This window comes from Mus caroli, chromosome 9, assembly GCF_900094665.2.
Source record: "Mus caroli chromosome 9, CAROLI_EIJ_v1.1, whole genome shotgun sequence".
In the NCBI taxonomy this organism is placed as follows: Eukaryota; Metazoa; Chordata; class Mammalia; order Rodentia; family Muridae; genus Mus; species Mus caroli.
Window position 1 is genome coordinate 11,777,589 of NC_034578.1, and position 20,884 is coordinate 11,798,472.

Here is a 20,884-nt window from a genome sequence, read left to right on the forward strand (position 1 = left end):
GCCATGGTGCAATAGTGGCAGGAATGCTATGGAGATAACCAGTCACATTGTGATTGGATATGAGTCTTGCTCCACAGGAAGGAATTCGTACCTATGGTTGTAAGTCTAGTAAGAAGTTGACAGATGATGGCGAGATCATAGGTCTTCAGGAAGAAGCTGCTACTGTTACTTTACTGAACAGACGTGTTTCACTGCCTTCTAAAGACTTGCTTATGACTAAGTTAGCAGTCGTGCCCTCAGCTTTGGCCATAGAAGCTTCTTTTGGCAAAGGGCAGTGCTTAATTCAGAGACTTGTTACCGGCCAAAATGCTGAAAGTAAGTCACAGTGGGTGCTCAGCCTTAAATGAGACGTTATGTCACCCACTCCTGTAGGTCTCAGGAAGAGTTCCTTGGCACCATGTCTAGTGGACACGCCATCACCGTTGTACCTATGAACTCATAGCAGCTGTGGTTATCTGTGCAAGACAGGGCCTGTTGACATTCCATTCAAGATGAGAGAAAGCTCTTGAGGTCTCACTTCTCCGTCAGAAGCTACTGGCTGTTAATGGCTACCGGGGAAGGGGAAGCCATTGGTGTAACAGCCAAGGTGCCCATGTTCTGACCCACAAGGTCACATTCTCTCTCTCTCTCTCTCTCACACACACACACACACACACACACACTTTCTCTCACACATGCTCATATGTACTCCCCCACCCCCTTTCACACCTGCATAACACTCCCCCACACACACACTCACACTCATACATACTCACACACACATTCACTCACACACAAACACACCCACTTTCATACACACTCAGGCAGACACACACTGACACACAGACACCCCCCACTCATACACATGCACTCAGATGCACACACATTGGCACACACACACAATGACACACACAGAGATTCACTCCCACATTCAGACACACACACACAGAGTCTTACACATGACACACACACTCATGCCCACACTGACACACACTCATGCACACACACTGACACACACTCATATGCACACACACTGACATTCACACCTACACTCATACACAAACATTGCAGTCACACGCACACTAATACAGTCATACACACGACACACTTAGAGACATGAAAGTTGGAAGGGGGCTTATTGGGAAGGGTGAGAGGGAGGGGCCTGAGAGAGAGTGATGATGAGTGAAAATGACCAAAATTCACTATATACATATGCATGCATGGAATTGTTAAATAATTTAAAAGAAAAATAAAAAACCCAACACTTCCCACCTATAAATCAGTGTGTTTTAAGTGAAGCCTGCTCACTCTTTTCTTCCCTCAGTCTTACAGAGTTTACTTCACCTTTCATCCATTGAGTTCCTACCATGTGCACTGGAGCACAGATACTAACTGCCCTCAGAGTGTTCACCACAGAGGATCAGGATGAAGAGCAAACGTCCAAGCCACAGGCCTCAAGGTGCTCCCACTCTGTGTGAACCTGAAGCAGTGAAGTTTGAATAAAGTACAAAGTGTAAACTCTAGTCAATTAAACTCTAGTCAATGCTGGTCCTTTCTGATTAATAAAATAGTAAGTAAATGACAGGTAATCTTGTGACCAAAGCCATCAGTGTGCTTTCCGGCATAGCCAGCAGCAGGATGATGCGTTAGGAGCGCTTTTCCCTTCGTGCCCCATGGCAGTGGAGCTATGCAGAAACAACTAGGAATACCAGGGACCCTGTGGGTCCACAAGAGGCTTGAGCAGTTCAAAGTGAAGGAGAAGCTCAGGACAAGAAGAAAGGGCAGTAGCAGTGGGAGCCCAAAGCATCAGTGAGAGAACCTGGAGTCTCCTCCCCTCAGTAGCAGGAGAGAAGGAATTCTGTAGTAGGATAAGGGGAGCTCGGAGCTTGGCTGGCTGCTGTTGGAAGAGAGGAGGGGTCAGGAGCGGGGTTATGGACAAGCATGCTGGCACCCCTTGACAGTGCTGTGGACCCATTTCAGGCTCATGACCGGGGCCTGTTGGATCATCTGTTGGATGTACTGACAGTTCCTAGGAGTGAGAATATGGCATGCAGCTCCCATAGCTGTTTCTTTCCCTCAGGACATTCCCCCGGGGCTCATCCCTGCCGTATTCCATCTGTCCCTGTCTATGGCTGACTTGTGTCCTGTTCTGAGGCTACAGCACATTCTGTTCTATTCAGCAGTTGGTAGGCATGGTGGCTTGATTCTACTTCTTACAACGTGAGCAACGATTTCACTTAAACAAGGGAAGTTCTCAGGAAGTTTTCTTTAACCAAAAAACCCAAAACACCAAAACCCCCTTTGATTATACACCCTCCCGAGGGCCTCTCAGCCTGGGTTTGGGAGGGACAGGTTACTATGCTTTCAGACATAAGTATGATGTCTTCTGAGATTAGTTTAGACACGCTGTTTTGAACAGCAGGAAGTTTTCAGATAGAGTTAAAATTTCAAAACCCAGAGAGACATGAAACAATAAATCGTACAGTAGAAATGCAGTTTACCTTATGAAACCATACATTATTGTTCATTGTTTAAAAGTCGGTTTTCCTTCTTGTAAATGTCACCTGTTATGTCATGCAGGTGAAGAAGGACCAGCTTGGGCTTTAAAACACACAGGAGAAGGCAGAAAGTGGGTGTGTCTATTCTGGGGTGGGGAGAGGAGTGGGAAGGCCCTAACTCCAGGCTGGGGACCTGCAGTGTCAGGTTGGCAGAGTGGTCTGTCCTGTTACAAGAAAACATCTGTGTGTGGTGACGAGCATCCAGAAGAAACTCTCTGTTTAATGATCCAGAGACACAGGTGTGAGGGTGTAAGTTAAGACAGAAACATCTCATTAGACAAATTGGTAATAATGATTGGACAGATGAATAGGTAAAATAGATTGTAGCTGACAGAATTCTGTAAATTGGCTGCAAGAACATAAGAACAATTAGAAGGATTTGTTGATATTGATAAATCTAGAATTATCTTCTTAGCTTTGGATTCAATAAGCCCGAGTTGACATGAGAATTAATTGATTTTTAAAACTAGGTTGTAGTTTTGAAATTGGTACAATTTTGTATGAGAGTCAAATCAATGATTTGCAATGTGTCAAATATGTGGTAAGATGATTTTGTTATTGGGATATTCTCAAGCATTCCTGGATCAATTTAAGCTCCAGAAGCTCCCTTAATTGTGATATTTTATGAAATCTAAATATAGATCAGGCATTTAACATTGAAATGTAGGAATGTCGTAGGTATGGCATATATACAGATTTCTGATGACTTAATATGAAGACCTCGATAATTTTTACATCTTGATTACATTTTAGATGACAATGTTTTGATACACACATATATTGGCTTGGATAAATATATGACTTACTCTAAGTTCTCTCATCTCTCTGTAGCTCTTTAATGTGCTACAAGAAGATTTTAAATCAAGTTTGACTCTGGAGCTCAGTTGGCACAGTGCTTTAGCTAGCATCCACGAAGCCCTGGCTTCTACCTTTTGTTCTGTGAAAACTGAATATGATGGTATGCACCCCAAATCTCAGTCCAGGGAGTGGAGGCTGAAAAGTTCAGTCACCTTAGACTATACAGGGAGTTTGAGGGCATTCTGGGCTACCTGAGACTCTATCTCAAAAATGAAAGCCATGAAACACACCAGAAACCAGTAACAAAGACTCCAGAATTTAAATTAGAGCTGTGGGTGGATTGTACTTTTTTGGGGCAGCATTGCTCAAGTTCTTAGCGATATATTAACCAGCAAATGAAGTTAACTTTCCCAGCACAGATGTTTGAAATACGCAGAAGCATTTATTTTTGTCATTAATCTCTAGTGGGGAATACTGCACACTTAGAAACCCGAGGGGCTTGTAGCATAGTAAATAAACATGTGCACTGGGCTGTGTGTGCTGGCACATTTCAGGGTTGTAGAAAGACAAATGATGGTGTGTCTCAGATGATGCAGACACAGCTGTCGTCAAGTGTGCTGCAACATATTAAATGGCAGCGATTTAAATTGAAATAGTTGTCTTTTTGCATTCATATGAAAGATGTGGAACATCAGGTGACTAAAAAGAGACAGCTTTTTTTTTTTTTCAAATGTATACTCTGGTTCCAAGATTATTTATTTGTAGTTATCCTTATTTGGTAAAATGCAAATTTTGAAAACCAGATCTAAGGTCCATCCGTTTAGTTAGGAATGTGTCTGATGCTGGGAAAGGAGCAGTGATTTTAACCCTTCAAATGAACTGACAAGCAGTGCACTCTCCACGTTTGTGGGAAGCACGAGGACAGGTCGTGAGTGACACCTGGACCTGACCCAGGGAGGAGTGAAGAAGCAGGGTGCTAAGTGCTTTTTCCAAAGAGAAATCTTGAATTACTTTTCAAAAATATTTTTATTAGGACAACAGATATTTTTTCTCTTGAACATGTTCTACAATAATTGGGTTTACTTTTTTTTTTTTTTTTTTTTTCCGAGACAGGGTTTCTCTGTGTAGCCCTGGCTGTCCTGGAACTCACTCTGTAGACCAGGCTGGCCTCGAACTCAGAAATCCGTCTGCCTCTGCCTCCCAAGTGCTAGGATTAAAGGCATGCACCACCACACCGGGCTTTGGTTTACTTTTTAATATATGTAGTGTGTGTGTGTGTGTGTGTGTGTGTCTGTGTGTGTGTGTGCCTGTGGCATGAAAGTACACATGTGTATATGTCAAGGCTCTCCACCTTGATTTTAATGAGACAGGGAGACAAAGTCTTTTGCTGAACTTGAAACTCACTATTCAGCAAGACAGTCTGGCTAGCAAAACCCCGTGGGTCTTCATGCCTGTCCCCACTGGCTCAGCAAGCCCTGCAGGGAAAGGACTTGGAGGGGCCAGAGCGAAAAAGACCCCAAGAAGAGGCAAAACAGAAAGCTCTTCAGTTCATACAGCTTGAACCGAAGCCCAGGACAGAGGACTTTGGAGAGACCTAGAAAAAGAATTCACTGAGTGTGATCCTGGGACAGGCTCCATCAGTGAAGATAGCAATGAAATGTATGCTTAAGTTGTCTTTTGACAGAAACTAGAACCAATGTCCCATATCCCAGAGGAGGAGAGGATCCTGCTGGACCCAACAGTTTTGCACAGAGCTCTCCCAGGTGTGTGTGTGTGTGTGTGTGTGTGTGTGTGTGTGTGTGACCAGCAAGCTTAGTATTTTCAGTATAATCTGATTTGTTCATTTACATCTGTATTCTAGTTAATGTTAGAATAATGTCTTTCTCCAGAAAGAGCTGGAGTTCATGATGGGGGAGATACAGTCTCTTAGAAATGCCACTGGAAGAGAGAGATCTGAGCCCTCCCAGATGCTGATGAGGATGCTGATGAGGATGCAGATGCTGATGCAGATGTTCCAGGACAGCACACTGAAGTGTGAGGGAGGGGAGGCTGGCCCAAGACTAAGAAATGAGCCTGGGGCTAAAGAGATCTGCAAACCTGTAGGTGCAACAACATTATGAACTAACCAGTACCCCGGAGCTCTTGACTCTAGCTGCACATGTATCAAAAGATGGCCTAGTCGGCCATCAATGGAAAGAGAGGCCCATTGGACACGCAAACTTTATATGCCCCAGTACAGGGGAAAGCCAGGGCCAAAAAGTGGGAATGGGTGGGTAGGGGAGTGTGGGGGAGGGTATGGGGGACTTTTGGGATAACATTGGAAATGTAATTGAGGAAAATACGTAATAAAAAATATTAAAAAAAGAAATGTAAATAAAGAAAAAAAAAAGAAAGAAAAAGAAATGAGCCTGGGAGTAGAAGAGCAGAAGCTACAGGGCAGACTTTCTCAGAGAAACAGGGTCTGCTAGGCAGTGTGTTTTAGGATGGGGAAATGAGAGGAGTTGAGAGATGGTTGAACACATTTGGAGGTGGGGAAGTTAGAATGGAAGCAGAGAAAGGCTGGGGAGGATGAAGGCTAGTGAGGATGTCTCGAAAGGCTGAATGAACACAGAGAAGATCTGAAGAGGCTCAGCAGGGGCTGATTTTGAAGGGTGCTGGTCCCAAAACTTCTCTGCTAATTGCAAAAAGTAGAAGGAAAACATTTAAAAGCTGGCTTAAGGAAGACAAAGCTGTTAGTCTATCACTGCTCAACAGAGACTATCAATATCTGATCACCAGATCTGGCCAAGGGCCTGTGTGCTGTAGCCGTAATCTCTAAAGAGTCTTTACAGGCTAGATGGTTGGGCCTTTGGGAGATGGGGTCCAGTGGGGACCCCAGCCTATCCTCCTTCCCCTTTGCTTGTGGGACATGAGGATTTAGTCTACCTCATTTTCCTGCCATGATATTCTACCCCACCATAGTCCTGAAGTAACCAGGTCCCTCCCAAACCAGGAGCCTAAAGGAACCTTAAATCTTCATGGATTATCTCAAGTGTTTTGTTAAGTGATGGGAAGTAGACTAACGTGGAGCAAGCACTGATAAATCAGAAAGGGTACTCCACTTGGGTCCCCAAGGTCTAAACTTGCAAATAAGATAGGAGGGGGAAGGGTGGTGACTGGACACTGCTGTGTGGATTTTAGGCACAAAGGCTTTTGACTGCTGTTCCAATGCACTGGTTACACACTGTCACACTATCATCATGCTGATGCAGGACTCAGAGGCTAACATACCCACTGGGCTACTGGATTTACTCAGGTGAGAACCACTTAGAGAGGGAGGTCTGACTGGAGTTGACAGTACATTGGCAGGCTGTCCTGCGGCTCTCTGGATCCCTGTCCAGCCCATCAGTAATGGCTGGAGATGAAGCTGAGCGCACAGCCTCACCTGGCACTGCCTCTGGTACATCTTCAGTTCCTGCAGGAGCTTCTGGTTTTCATCTTGTAACTTGTTCCTGCTCAGCGCGATTTCACTCACGGCCGACTTTAACTTCTCAATAATGAACTCATCTCTTTGAGTGGCTTCACAGCCAGGATCTGACTCACACACCAGGCGAGGGATCTCAGAGCTGCTGTCCTCTGGGCACTGCTTTTTCCCATTTAGCTGAGTTTGGTAATTTTGTGCCTGTTTCTGAGAAATATGACAACCAGGTAAATGGAGTGAGGAATATCATATTTAAGCTTCCACAGAGGCAAAGAATAAAATAATTAGTAAAGATCTTTTAGTATGGAGTTTGGCTTGTACAGTATAGGTTATACTTGTTTCTGATCTCAACTTCAGATGATGTGGAGAGAAAATCTGTGTAACTCTGGAGCAAAGATATAGAGAAGGGAAGGGGTGTGCAGGAGGAGAGGTCTTTCAATAAATCAATAAAGAAAATCTAGAAGCTATAAAAAAAAGAAAAATATTAACTAAATCACATACTAGTCAAAAAATGCCTCTATGGTAAAGAAATAAAAACCAGAAACAGATCAAGGGAAAAATAGTTGCCAACACAGAATTGTTTTTAGCAATTCTCTCTTTGTAAACCCTCTACATATCAATAGGAAAAGCCAGTGGCACAGAGCCAAATGCGTGGAACATGGGGGAATCATGCCCGGAGGAAGAAGTGAAAAATGCTAACATGTACATAGGACATGCTGAGCCTTACAGGTGGGTGGGGCATGTAAAACAAACCACAGACACACAGACACACACACACACACACACACACACACACACCATATACTTTGTTTTGGTTTTGGTTTGTTTTGAGTCTGAACTCTGTTATACAGTGCAGGCTGGCCTCAAACCCATGGCCTTCCTGCGTGTGACCTCCACAAGTGCAGGGATTATAGTCGTTTTCCCAAACTGCCTAAAAGCACACATTGTCTAAAGCTGTAACAGCACCCAACTTTCAGACCCAGAGGCTAAAGTCATGGTCACAAAGGGCTTCCTGTAAATATGCTGTTTCCTGAACCACGATGGCTACTGTCCCTCTCAGTTTCCACTTCCATGAGAAAGTAGACTCCATGCTGAGTGTCACGCAAGGACAGCAGTACCTAACCTCTGGTGGCACTTTCTTTCTGATTTATATGGTAGGTAGTAACCGGTCGTAGCAGCTTACCTGAAACTGGCTGCACTTTTCAGAGAGCAACTTCTGCTGAGCATCCAGCGACACCAGGTGGGTCTGGTAGAGGACCTCCTGCTTGTCCCACTCCCTCGACTTTGCTCGGAACTCCTTGTGCATGGGGAGGCAGGCAGCAAATAGGAAGCTATTAGTCACTAAAAGAGCAATAAACTTTCTTCCTTTGTGTATTTTCCTTATAAAAACAAATAAGTCTATTCTCTATTAGGAAAGCAAACAAGAAATTGATGGAGTTGTGCTTTGATTAATTACTGCAGGCTCAGCATTCTGCATCAGAACCACTTGGGACAGGGAGTTTCATCTCAGATTTTGGGTTATTTGCATATTCACAATGAGATGCCTTGTTGATGCCATCCATGTTTTAACACACACTCATCTGCTGCACACAGCATGAGTGCACTCTGCTAAAAGGTGACCTTGTGTGCTGTGTTTGGTGCACACATGTTGTGGCCTTCCATGCTGTGCCTCTGTTATTACTTGTGCTATTATGCCTCCGATGATTTCTCTCATTCTCTACACTCAGTCACTCAACACATTCTTTCACTACTTGAGAAGCGGGGTCTAGGAGCTGGAGAGATGGCTCAGCGATTAAGAGCATGCACTGCTCTGTTGGAGGATGAGGGCTCAGTTTCCAGCACCTATGCCAGATCCAAGGGACCTACTACCTTTGGCCTCAGCAGGTACCAACCACATTCATATGCACATACCTGCCCTATAATTAAAAATAAAATAATCCTTTTAATAAAATGTCTATTTATCAAGTTCTATGAACTCAGGGTTTGCGCCTCTTCTAAATACATACATTGAAGCCTAATGTTCACTGTAAGGAAAATAAAAGTTGGGCCTCTGGGAAGTGACTGAGTTATGATCCTGGAGCCAGTGTGAGTTGGATGAGTGTCCTTGTAATAAAATATTAAGAAATACAGGGGGGCTGTCGAGATGGCTCAACAGGTAAGAGCACTGACTACTCTTCCATTGGTCCTGAGTTCAAATCCCAGCAACCACATGGTGGCTCACAACCACCCATAATGAGATCTGATGCCCTCTTCTGGTGTGTCTGAAGGCAGCAACATGTACTTATTTATAATAATAAATAAACCTTTGGGCTGGAGCGAGCGGGGTTGACCAGAGTAGAGCAGAGGTCCTAAATTCAATTCCGAACAACCACATGAAGGCTCACAACCGTCTGTACAGTTACAGTGTATTCATATACATAAAATAAATAAATCTTAAAAAACAAAAGAAATGCAGGGATCAGGATGGGCAAGGTGGTGTACACCTTTAATCTCAGCAGTTGGGAGGCAGAGTCTGGTGAAACACTGAGTTCCAGGACAGCCAGGGCTATAAAGAGAATCCTTGTCTTGAAAAATAAAAATAAAGAGAGGGGTGGGGGTGGGGCAAAGGGATGAAGAGAGGGAAAGGGAGATGGAAAGGGAGAAGGACAGACAGACGTCTAGACAGTCAGGGATCTGGGAGAGCATTTACTGTGCAAGTACGAAGACCTGAGTTCAATCCCCACCCGGTGTATAAAAATTCTGGATGGTGCATTGGTGGCCACTTATAATCCCTATCTTCTGGAGAAGCAGAGGCAGGAGGATCCCTAGGTTAACCATTCTAGCCAAATAGGGTTTCAGTGAGAGATCCTTATCTTTAAAAGGGTGGGGGAGGGTAAAAAAATGATGAGGAAGACACCTGATTCTGACTGTTGGTTCTACACATACACACATCTGCATGAACACATACACCACCACAGCAAAGGGAAAGAATTTCTTCTCATTTACCCCCTTTCCTGCTGTATAACCAGCAGACAGTTGTTCATGAACCTGGAGGAGGTTTTCCTCAGAATCTCACCCTATTGGCTCTTTGTCTAAGCTACCCAGCCTCTGCATTCTGCTACAGTAGCTTGAGCTAAGGCGCTGTCTTTGTTGGCCTCTGGTTTTCAAAGCCATCATGTATAGGGTGAAGCTAAATAAAATCAGCTCACTTGGGGGAACAGGTGTCAGTTGGTGAAGAAAATGTGGGACCAGCTGGATACAGCATGCTCAGTTGCTCACATGCCCACTCAGGCAATGTGGTGTAGAGTGTGATGGTCCACTCACAATGGAACACTAAGAGCAAAGAACATGGCTTCGCAGGTGCCAGAGAGGATGTCCCTGCATTGCGCTTCTCCCTGGGCTGGCCTCTGCAGTGTGCCTTTCTGTCCAGGCTGTAGGAAACAAGCACAGAGGACTGACTGCATGATCGGGCTGTGCTTACAGCACCTGGTGGACCTGCTTTATGATTAACCCTCTGCCCCACTCTTAAAGGAGCAGCATGCGTGCATAAGTAAGCTATTCACGGTACACAAGTACAATACAACTGTCACATAAAAGCTGCAGGGATATTTTTTCCTTCCATGTTAAATTGGAATCTGTGTGTTCTGCTGGGGTGTTTTAAAAATGGCTACAGGAATTGGCTGGGCTGTGTGTTGATTCTGAGAATGCAAACTGCATCTTGCTTAGAATGAGAAAACAGCACTTTTCATATTTCCTACACAGAAATGGCTTTGAAGAATATTTGGGGAAGTTTACAGTTTACTTTTTAAAATACATATCTATGTATATATATATATAGATATATATATCCTAATCAATGAAGGAAATCTATAAGTGAGGAAGACTTTATAGTGATCAAAGCAATCTGAAATTAGTGGTGGTAACATCACCAAGGAAATGGTGTATATACCGCCCCATCTACATATATAAAGATACCTTATGACAGCCTCCATTTATTAAGGTAATGGAGACAGTCCACTTAGTGTTATGGACCAATTCTGACATTCAAGGATGTAAGCATTAAGTAGCAAAGGTAACAATGACATTTACCAAAATTAGGCTCCAAACAGATGCTGGGTAACATTTAATAATCATATAAGTTAGATTTCAAGAGTTTGATTTTAATATTTGTGACGATGCTATGAGGAAAGCCATTAGTTTCTATGCTAACTTTGGGAAATAATTAAAACTTTAATTTAAAAAGAACTCTTTGGGGAAAGATAGCAAAAAATGGAATAAGGTTGACTTTAACAGTAAATGTTTTGTTTTTGTTTTTGCTTTGTTTTGTTTCAGATAGGGACTTAGTGTTCAGCCTAAGCTCTTGAACTCAAGATCCTTCTGCCTTAGCCTCCCAAGTACTGAGATCAGAGATATGACCCATTTGCCCAGTTTAGAAACTATCTTTTAGATAGTAAATATACTTATCACCTATTTAACAACCTCAAAAATCCTAAAATAATCTTAAAATGAATATTCCCCTGGTGTGGTCAGCCTATTTTGGTTGAATGGGGCTTGCTCCGGTGACCCAGTAGAGAACTCTACAAGGGACGGAAAGGCAAGCCACGTTCTCAGAGCCAGGTGCCTGTCCATAATTCTGTGACTCAGTCACGCAGACAATGTCCCAAGCTTCTGGCATTCTGGCTAGACTGAACCCCTACAGTGACCTGACTATAGCCAGGTATGCTCCTCCCCACAGTTACCTAGCAACAGCAAGATAGCCCAGCCCACTATAAGAGGGGCTGCTTGGCCCCTCCTCGTTCTCCTAAGCCCTCACCATTCTTACTCTCTAGCCCTCCTTTTCTCTCTCCCTTCCCCCAGCTCCACGTGGCTATGGCTGGTCTCTCTTTCCTTCTACCTTCTCTCCTTTCTCCCTGCCTTTCTACAATAAAACTCTAAAACCATAGACTGTCTCTGATCATCAAGGCCCACCATGCTTGAACGATGGGATGTGCTTTCTCCTAACGAGCCGCCAGAAGGCCATCCTGTGCTCTAGCCACTGACCGGACCAAAGACTCTCCCCTATGTGGGAACCATCCAGCGGCCCCTCTCCTCTGCCCTCTCCTACCTTCATCACCAGGGCTGTCCTGGGGCCCATATTCTGTTCTCAGCTCCTCCACCATATCTAGCGTGGGATGTCGGAGGCTGGGAACCTGGTACCTAGGGCTGCCCCTTGTCCACCACCCGCTGACATGGGGTCAGTGGCTTAACACAACCAGACACCCACCCGTGGCCACATGGAAAGGGTGAGACAGTCCTCCTGCGTCTGCCTGCCCAGAGTACCGGAACTCTGGTGGGATGCGGGTTCCCACTTCCTCTTTCCCCAGAACCCCGGCATGCTTTAGGGAAGACAGCAACATTAACCTTAGCTCGTAAGAGCAAAAACAGGTATAGAGAAGGTCCAGCCCGGCCAGACAGTGCCACAGACCTATCAATGGGTACTGATTCCTTGGATAGTCCGGGGCATTGGTTTCAAAGTTAGGCAGCCAGCATGGCTCAGGTTCAGCATGGTTCAGGAGTGGGAGGTTGGATGCAGACATCAGCCCTGTGGGGTCACCCAGTCCTCCAGTGGATATTCGTATGGTGGTAAAGTCTTCTCTGAATGACTTAGGCTGAGAGTGGGTCATGGTCACTAAACAGCAGAGTTTATTAAATCTTTAAAAAAAGAGCCCTTCTTCTAAACACTGGGAAATGGTGTTTAGTGATGTGTTGTTAGTCACTCTACAAATCACAAAATGATCTTAACTTTTCATTAGGAATTTTTTAATACATAAAAGTACAGAGTAACAAAAACCACATGATCTTCACTCAATTTAACTGTCATTATCAGTCTAATTTCTCACTCTTATTTGTTGAAGTATTTAAGAGAACTTTCTGAACTCATGCATTTTCACCCCTACATGTGATTTATCTATCTATATATCTGTCTACATACATCTTTTTCAATTCATGAGTGTATACATACAGTATCTTCTGGTGTGTGTGTGTGTGTGTCTGTGTGTGTGTGTGCGCGCACACACGTACATTGGAAGACCAAGGGCAGGTCTGCCTCATTCCTCAAAGCTGTTCACCTTGGGTTTTGACAGTATGTGCTACTTGGCCGGGAACTTAGTGACTGGGCTAGGCTGACTGACCAGTGTGATCGGGCATTCACATATTTCAGTTTACTTGTGCTGGGATTACAAGTGTGTACTCCCGTCCAGTGTTTACACTTAGATTTTGGAGCTTGAGCCCAGGTCCTCATGCTTTTGAGAAAAGCACTTTATGAATGGAATTGTCCCCCCCCCCCTCCATCAGCATAATTTACTGAAGGAAAGATAAAGGTTAACACTGCTTAAGTGTCACAAAGTGAATAAAAGAGTGGGTTGGCGGATGTTCTGTGCTATAAGCCATGATGTCCCCTACTGCATATACACAGTGTCCCCAGTGATAGTACTATAGCGTTGGACATGCTTGTCCCAAAGGAGAACATACTGCATGTTCTAAAACAAGGACAGTTCATCTCTTACATGCTATTTTCGGATGGTTGTACAAAAAACAGCCACAAAGAATGCATTATAACCATTCAAGTTATACTGCATCTACTTAAAAAGCTTTTGCATAAATATAAACATATCCATGAGAATGTGTGTGTCAGAAACATGGCCCCATCCAGAAGTTCGCAAAGAACCAACCAAATGGACAGTTAGTGTCTGACCTTCCTGTCAAGGAGGGGTGGGTTCTACAGAACCTGTGTTTGAGCAACCCAGCAAGGCCACTCCTACCCCTTGAGAGGCTGGGAGGAGGTGTCAGGATTTCCTTGGGTGCTATTCACTGGGTGGCAGTGACTTTATATCTGAAGAACTGTATCCTACCTAGAAAGATGTAGAATCTGGGGCTTTGGAAGGTGAGACCTCGGCTTTCTACCAAACTGTCTAGTTCCATGGCTGCGGTCTCTACCTGAGATTCTGTTGTGATGACCTTTCTGGCAGTTTAGATCCCTAAACTGTTTCTGACACATATTTGGAGCAGAAGGAGTAAGAAAAAGAGCAGATAGAATAAGGTGGCTGTGTGGAAGGACAAGGGCAGTGCAGCTGGAGGATGATGAAGAGAAAGGTTGATGATCCCTAAACTGTCTCTGACCTTGGTCATTGGGAGGCACAGGGTCGCCCTGAGCTCAAGAGTAGGAGAAAATGAGACTGTTGGCTGGGGATGGGTCTCTGGGCTTAGGTCCTGAGAAGAATGAAAAAAAGGGAATTGGGTGACACAAAGTTTAAGGAGAAAGTGACCCCAAGCAGCCCAGGAGCCCAGCAGGCCAGATGTCAGGGGCTCACAGAGACGCCACACCTTTGGGATTCTCCACAGGGCTTCTCAGGAGCACAGGAAGGAAGCCTGCTGCTTTGTGTTTTCTAAAGCTATGGAGTTAAGAGGCTAAGAAGAAGGATCTTGGCAACTGGACCTTTTCAGAGATGGACTTTAGAAGTTCTTGGTGACATGGGGCAACTTAAATGGATGGCCACTGTGCCTTTAAAGAGACAAAACAAAACAAAGAAAAACCAAACCAAACCAAACCAAACCTGGAATTTCTGGCCCTACTCTGAAAACATTTAGCAGTTCATTGGGATTTAGTACCTAACAGTTAAAAGGACATTAAAAGACTTATGAGGTATTGGTTTAACTGACCCCAGGGGTCATTCATTTACACTCAAGAGCTGAAAAGTCTTTGTACATTTTTTTTAGCTCTCTCAATTATATATAACATATAAGATATAAGATATAATGCAAATCAGATATTTGTTTAATTCCCTAAGTGCCTGAAGCAGAACATGCACTGAGGCCATACTGAGTGCTGTGTGTCTGAAACCAAGCTCTTGCACATCTGCAGCAAACCATCTTAGGAACACAAGTGACTGGGCCTGTGCACTCACCTCCAGTTTCTGGTTCAAACTGCTCAGCTCAAAGGGCAGCTCTTCTTTGCTGGAGGACTCCTTTCGGTGAATTTGGCTTTGCTTCATTTGGTGTAACCTCAGCTTTTCGAAGTTACTGGTTAGCTTAGAAAACTGCAGAGGCCAGGAGACAGTAACAGTTAAGCACAGCTGGCTCCCACAGTATTTTTTTTTTTTTTTTTGGTCACAGCTCTTCAAAACTTAAGTCATGATGAGAAAGTGCAGTAAGACTTTTAAGTCCTAATTGATGAGGATGGGACCTGATATTTAAACTGTTACTGAGGCTGAACATGATTTTCTGTGTCTGTAAATCGGGGCCTTCATTAACTTCAGAGAGCAGATTCACTTGATGTTTGTTTTAACTGTGTAGGCAGCAAAGCTAACAGTTTAACACACACACACACACACACACACACACACACACACACACAAAATATGTGCCAACAATTAATCTCACTAACACAATTGGTGTGTCAGTCTTCCATGGATGCCTGTAGCACCATGTCGTAGCATCTGAGATTTCTGAGTATCTGTTTATGGTTTTATTCATTCTTTCTGTGCTGAATGAAGTAAGTAAGCTGGCTGCTGAGCTGCTGCTGCTGACAGACTCTGAGTTCATCTCATCTGCGTCTCCTAGTGCGTTCTTTAGCAGGGTGTTTGTTGAAGAGCTAATCTCTTCTATTGAATCATCTTGGCAACACATTTGCCTTACGTTTTTAAACATAGTAACACACTGGTTTTGTCTTTCCTTTTACTTCCAGCTTCTCTGCATAGTCACTTCAGATTTAGGTTGCCATCTTTGTAGGGGAAAGCAGGGGTCCGGGAAGCCAAGCTTGGTTGTCATAGGTCTTAGATGCTCTGGTCTAAGATCAGAAATTTTGTAATACAAGCTGCCTCCTAGTGGAACATGCCTGAATTGCAGGCAAAATGTAAACCATGAGTTTTGTAAGATCCTATCAGTTAAGTCAGTGGCTTTAAATGTTTCCTATTCCATTCTCAGTGGGTGACTCCCCTCTTAGCAAAGGTGCTCATGGAGGAGCATTGAAAGCGTCAGGCCCTTGGACTAGCTTATGTCATATGAAATCTTTGCTTTCTAAAAAAAGATTGTGGTATGAGTTCAAAATGAAGCCACCTCCCCTGCTGACTTATACTCTAGGTTAAACCCCAACAACTTCTGGGCCTGCAGTGCTGAGGCGATTCCTGCCCTATGGGATATCTGTGGTAGGCGACAAGACTTTGAGGAGAGCTTAGTAGGGGCTGCAGAGATGAGTGACCAGGAAATCAGCACCCCTTTCGTGGCATGTGTTGCCATTGATTAACAACCTATCATAGCTGGAGCATTTGGTTCTTTCAGCTGCTTACTTCGTAGTAGCAAGCACCTGTGGAAGCAAGCCTATCCCGGTCAGGAAACGGCCACAGAAGAGAATTTCAGCTTCTGTTGTTCTCATAACTAATAATTACAAGAAATTGCCTCTAGAGAAACAGAAAGTTATTGGTCTAGTACTCTGACACTAGTGAAGGCAGTGCAAATGCTATCTAAGCTGACAGTCTATTAAGAGAGACAAATCAGGACCCACGAGATAATGAAAGTCTGAGATAAACATGCAAGTAAGACTCAAGAACATTTGCTTGTGTGTAAAACAATTTTAAAAATTAGCACAATTTTATAGGTTAAAATATGTATGAAAATATATAAAGTTCCATTGAACAGATTCCCTTACTTGAGCTTTCAGGGTCTGTAGCTGCCCCTCGTAGTTCTGAGTCATTACTAGATTACATTTCTCTAGACTGTCCAGCTTCTGTCGAAGCAGCCCCACCTACATTAAAAACAAACTTTACATTAGCTCTTTATGAATTTGACCTTAAAGAAAATCAGAGAATGTGCAAAGGAGAAGTGCCGTCCTCAGAAAGGCGCTGCACAGAGCCAAGGGCAAATGTTTGTCATGCAGTTCTTAAGATAGCACTAATACCTGAGTTCACAGAAACCAGACAGCACCAGCCCTTCCCCTGGCTGTGCTCTAGGATAGTGTGGAAGTGTGCTTAACAGAAGATCCTTGGCACTGTTGCATTTTAAATTAAGATTTAGAAGTTACTTCATATCATCTGTTTGGGAGGCTGTGCCACTGTTACTTACATAAAACGTCTGCTAATGTAACTCAAAGATTTCCATTCCTTACCACTTCAGTGGCTCTACGGATAATTGTCCTAATTTATAAGAACTAACATTAGTGAGAACATAAAATGTTTAAGAGTATTTGTTAAGACTTTGGATTATTTTCTTTAAATGCCCACAAGACGCCTACTTACAAAACTGTGTCATTGTAGGTCCTTGCATATGCCAGGGCCAGTGGACCTGCCTTTCCTGCATAGGGAAGCAGGAACCAACGGCCACATCCACCTGCAAAACACTGATCCCTCAGCTTTGCCAAAATCAGGTTCCACCCAGAAGTCAACAGAGCCGGAAGGTGGCTGCTGAAAGCATCTGCAATGCTGTGGACCTGCCTGGAGAGCTCTCTCCTTGCATGTCTCCCCTAGAAGAGTAGGGCATCGGGCATGTACGTTTGTGTGTGCTCTTCCTCAAGCCCAAGGCCTGTGCACCCCCACATTCTCCTGTGAGCACTGGCTCAGCACTGAGCAGCTATGAGAGGAGGAAACCTTCCTAAGTGGGCACTACAGGCATGTGCCCCCGTGCATCCATGGATGTGCCTATACACATGCACACTTTCCCCCATATACTCTCCTTTGGCAATTTATCCTTGATATGCCTTTTTTTTTGGTTGTTTACAAAATATTTCCTAGCAGATCAGAAGCAGTGAATGATCCTGAATGCTGAATGAAGACAGCTTTGGCCACCAAAAGCCAAAAGCATTTTAACCTTTGTTTGCAAACAATGTTATTTCACATATATCTTAAACATCTGTTCACATTATTGGCAGCACTGATGTGGTTACATCTGTCTCCATCAGTAGATACCTGGTTTAGTTTAGTCTCTGCATCTATTTGATAGCATACACTTAACACCATATTTGCCGACAGAACTGTGACAAATGAGTTTGGTACATGGACACTCTTCTGACATGTGTGCTCAGTACCTCCTGGCCTTTCTGGTCCAAGCAAGTCTGTGCGTTGGCCAACTCTTGATCCCGAAGGTCTAACCGTGTCTCTAAAGCCCGCATCTTCCTTTCCCAGTCCAGCTTCTTGTTGCTTACCATGATGTCGATTTGTTCCATCAGTTCCTGAAGCTCAGCTTCACAAGGAGAAGCTCTGGGAAAAGCAGAAAAGTGGGAAGGTTTCATAGGAGAAAGACAAGGCAGGAAGGATCCCTGCATTACTCCATGCAGCTTCACCACTTCCTTAAATGGAACAATTGGTTAGGTGGGAAGAAGCCTCCAGGCTACTGGCTAGTCCCTTAAGTAAAAAAGAGAACTTCAGAGCGGACAGTACTTGTCTCAGCTAGGATTCTATTTTTGTGATGAAACACCATGACCAAGAAGCAAGTTGGAGAGGAAAGGGTTTATTTAGCTGACATTTCCACATTGCTGCTCATCATTGAAGGTAGTCAGGACAGGAGGAACCCAAGGAAGGCAGGAACCTGGAGGCAGGAGTGAATGTGGAGGCTATGGGGAGTGCTGCTAGGAAGTGCTGCCATGAGGCTCGCTTTCCATGGCTTTCTCATCCTGCTTTCTAATAGAGAAAGGACCACCAGCCCAGGGATGAAGCCACCCATAATGGACGGGGCCCTCCCCGATCCATCACTAATTAAGAAAATACCTCACAGCTGGATACTATGGAGGCACTTTCTCAACTGAGGTTCCCTCCTTTTGGATGACTCTAGGTTGTGTCAAGTTGACATAAGACTAGCCAACACATGATATATATATATATGTGTGTGTGTGTGTGTGTGTGTGTATATATATTTTAAAGACATATATATATATGTATATATATATATATATATATATGTCTTTAAAAACAACAACAACTTGTCGCCCACCTATAATCCCAGAACTCAGGAATCAAACTCAAGAGGATTGCCCAGGTGGCCAGTCAGGACTATATAGTAAGTTCCAGACACATATCTCAAAAAAAAAAAAAAAAAAAACAAAAACCAGAATTGAAACGAAACCACATCTAACAAGCAAACGCCATCTTTTTAGAATATGCTAATCCTAAGGGATATGGTAACTCTGAAAAATGCTTAGCACTTAGGGATCCAACACGTGAAGACAGACATCATACTTCAAGGAGATTGACTGGCACAATGGGTCGCCAGTCAGGTCCAAGGCCTCACCCTCATCTGTAGAAGTGTCAGACACTGGTCTCAGCTTCCTACCTGTGGAGTCCTGTGGCAGGTTCTTTTGACAAGAACTGGCTTACAATCTATGGTTCTGACCACAATAGCCCTCCAAGTCCTGTTTCCAGAATTACCCAGACCATCTGAGCAATGCTGTCTATTTAGTTTATCCAGAAGATATCTCTGACATTAGAGAGGGCCTATTCACCAAGTGTCATTTGGAAACATCTCATGGTAGTCCTGGACTAGGGCCTCAAATGCTTTTTAATTTTTGTTTAAAACTTAAATCCAAGGAAATATGCCAATTCTTTCATAGACAGCATGACTAATTGTTAATTGGAGTCACAATGTTGAGAAGAATAGAACCATGGCCTTGCATTTTCACATTGTTTTTTCATAACTACTTGTATTATCCTTTTGTGTAAATAAGATTTCTTTTCTTTGTTAGTGTAGGCTCTGAGAAAAAGCTGTTAGTTTTGTTCATCACTATTTCACCATCTCCCTGTCCAATGCTCCAACACAGAGGGAGTGCTCCAGCATGTAGTGAGTGCTCCAGGATGTGGTGGTGAGTGCTCCAGCATGTAGTGAGTGTTCCAGAATGTAGTGAGTGCTCCAGCATGTGGTGAGAGCTGTAGCATGTGGTGAGAGCTGTAGCATGTGGTGAGTGCTGTAGCATGTGGTGAGAGCTGTAGCATGTGGTGAATGCTCCAGAATGTGGTGAGTGCCGTAGCATGTGGTGAATGCTATAGCATGTGGTGAGTGCTCCATTATGTGGCCAGTGCTCCAGCATGCGGTGAGTAACCTAGCATGTGGGTAGTACTCCATCAGGCGGCAAGTGCTCAATTCTCTGGCATGTAGGAATGCAACATGCTAGTGGGATTAAAATACTGACCCAAAATAGAGTGTGGAATAATGGAATCTATTTCATTGGCTTTGTTAAATTATTAAATGAATGGCTTATGTCCTGTCTATGACTATGGTATAATAAGTTAGAACACGGACTCCCAGGGTAGAAGGAATCACACAGACCATCTAACTTCCCTCTATGTGCAGTGTGTGCATTCTTTCCACGTGAATTTCTGAAGAGTGTCTTTCACACAGTGCTGACCAGATTGAGTAGGCCTTTGACAAACTTGTGGTCAATGACAAATATCAAGTGATTCTCTACAGTCATCTATTTTACAAAATCATCACAATGATGTCACCCAGCAGAGGTTCGAGATTTTCCTGAACAGGCAACTGTCAGTCTCTGAGATGATGTTGTTTCAGCAGAAAGGGTCACAGAGGTACTGTTTTCACAGTGACATCTTTCCCACTCTCTAGCCCTACTGTGATCCTGAGGTCATCTAGGGTTTCCAACACAGTATGACCACACAGTACGGAGTCATCTTTGTGTGGGCACAGTTATGGTTGTGCTCTGTCTTCTCAGTGTTCTGCATTAGAACCTGGAGATTCGAGGGGCAGGGAGCACCATCTTGGTTCCGGGACTCCGCCGAACTTAGGAACTTAGTCTGCACAGGTGAGAGTGTGCACCACAGAGGCAGACAGCTTCTGGGACAGGCAGGAGCCACAGAGCCGCTGAGGCAGCACCCTTTTGGGGCCGCAGACATCCAGCACCCTCCCAGCCTGAGGACAGTGGTCCGCCCTGCACGGGAGACCTCTGCCTCAGGAGCAGGGAGTGCCATCTTGGTTCCAGGACTCCACCGAACTTAGGAACTTAGTCTGCACAGGTGAGAGTGTGCACCACAGAAGCTGACAGCATCTGTGACCTGCCAAAGCAACACAGCATCAGGGAATGTTCCTGTTTTGGGCCTTCTTCTTCGGCCAGGAGGAGGTCCAAACACCAGATATCTGT

The 20,884-nt window shown here is 44.2% G+C and overlaps 1 protein-coding gene across 7 annotated transcripts in view; it reads right to left on the minus strand.

Moving 5' to 3' along the window:
* Positions 1–20,884, minus strand: part of Deup1 (deuterosome assembly protein 1) — a 65,150-nt gene that overhangs the window by 29,337 nt on the left and 14,929 nt on the right. For all 7 annotated transcript variants that reach the window (XM_021173322.2, XM_021173324.2, XM_021173317.2 and 4 more), the window contains 5 exons: positions 17,828–17,999; positions 16,457–16,552; positions 14,718–14,849; positions 7,979–8,092; positions 6,760–7,002 (listed from right to left, as the gene is read on the minus strand). In XM_021173322.2, the coding sequence (XP_021028981.1) occupies positions 6,760–7,002; positions 7,979–8,092; positions 14,718–14,849; positions 16,457–16,552; positions 17,828–17,999 (757 nt within the window). The remainder of the gene's footprint in view (positions 1–6,759; positions 7,003–7,978; positions 8,093–14,717; positions 14,850–16,456; positions 16,553–17,827; positions 18,000–20,884) is intronic.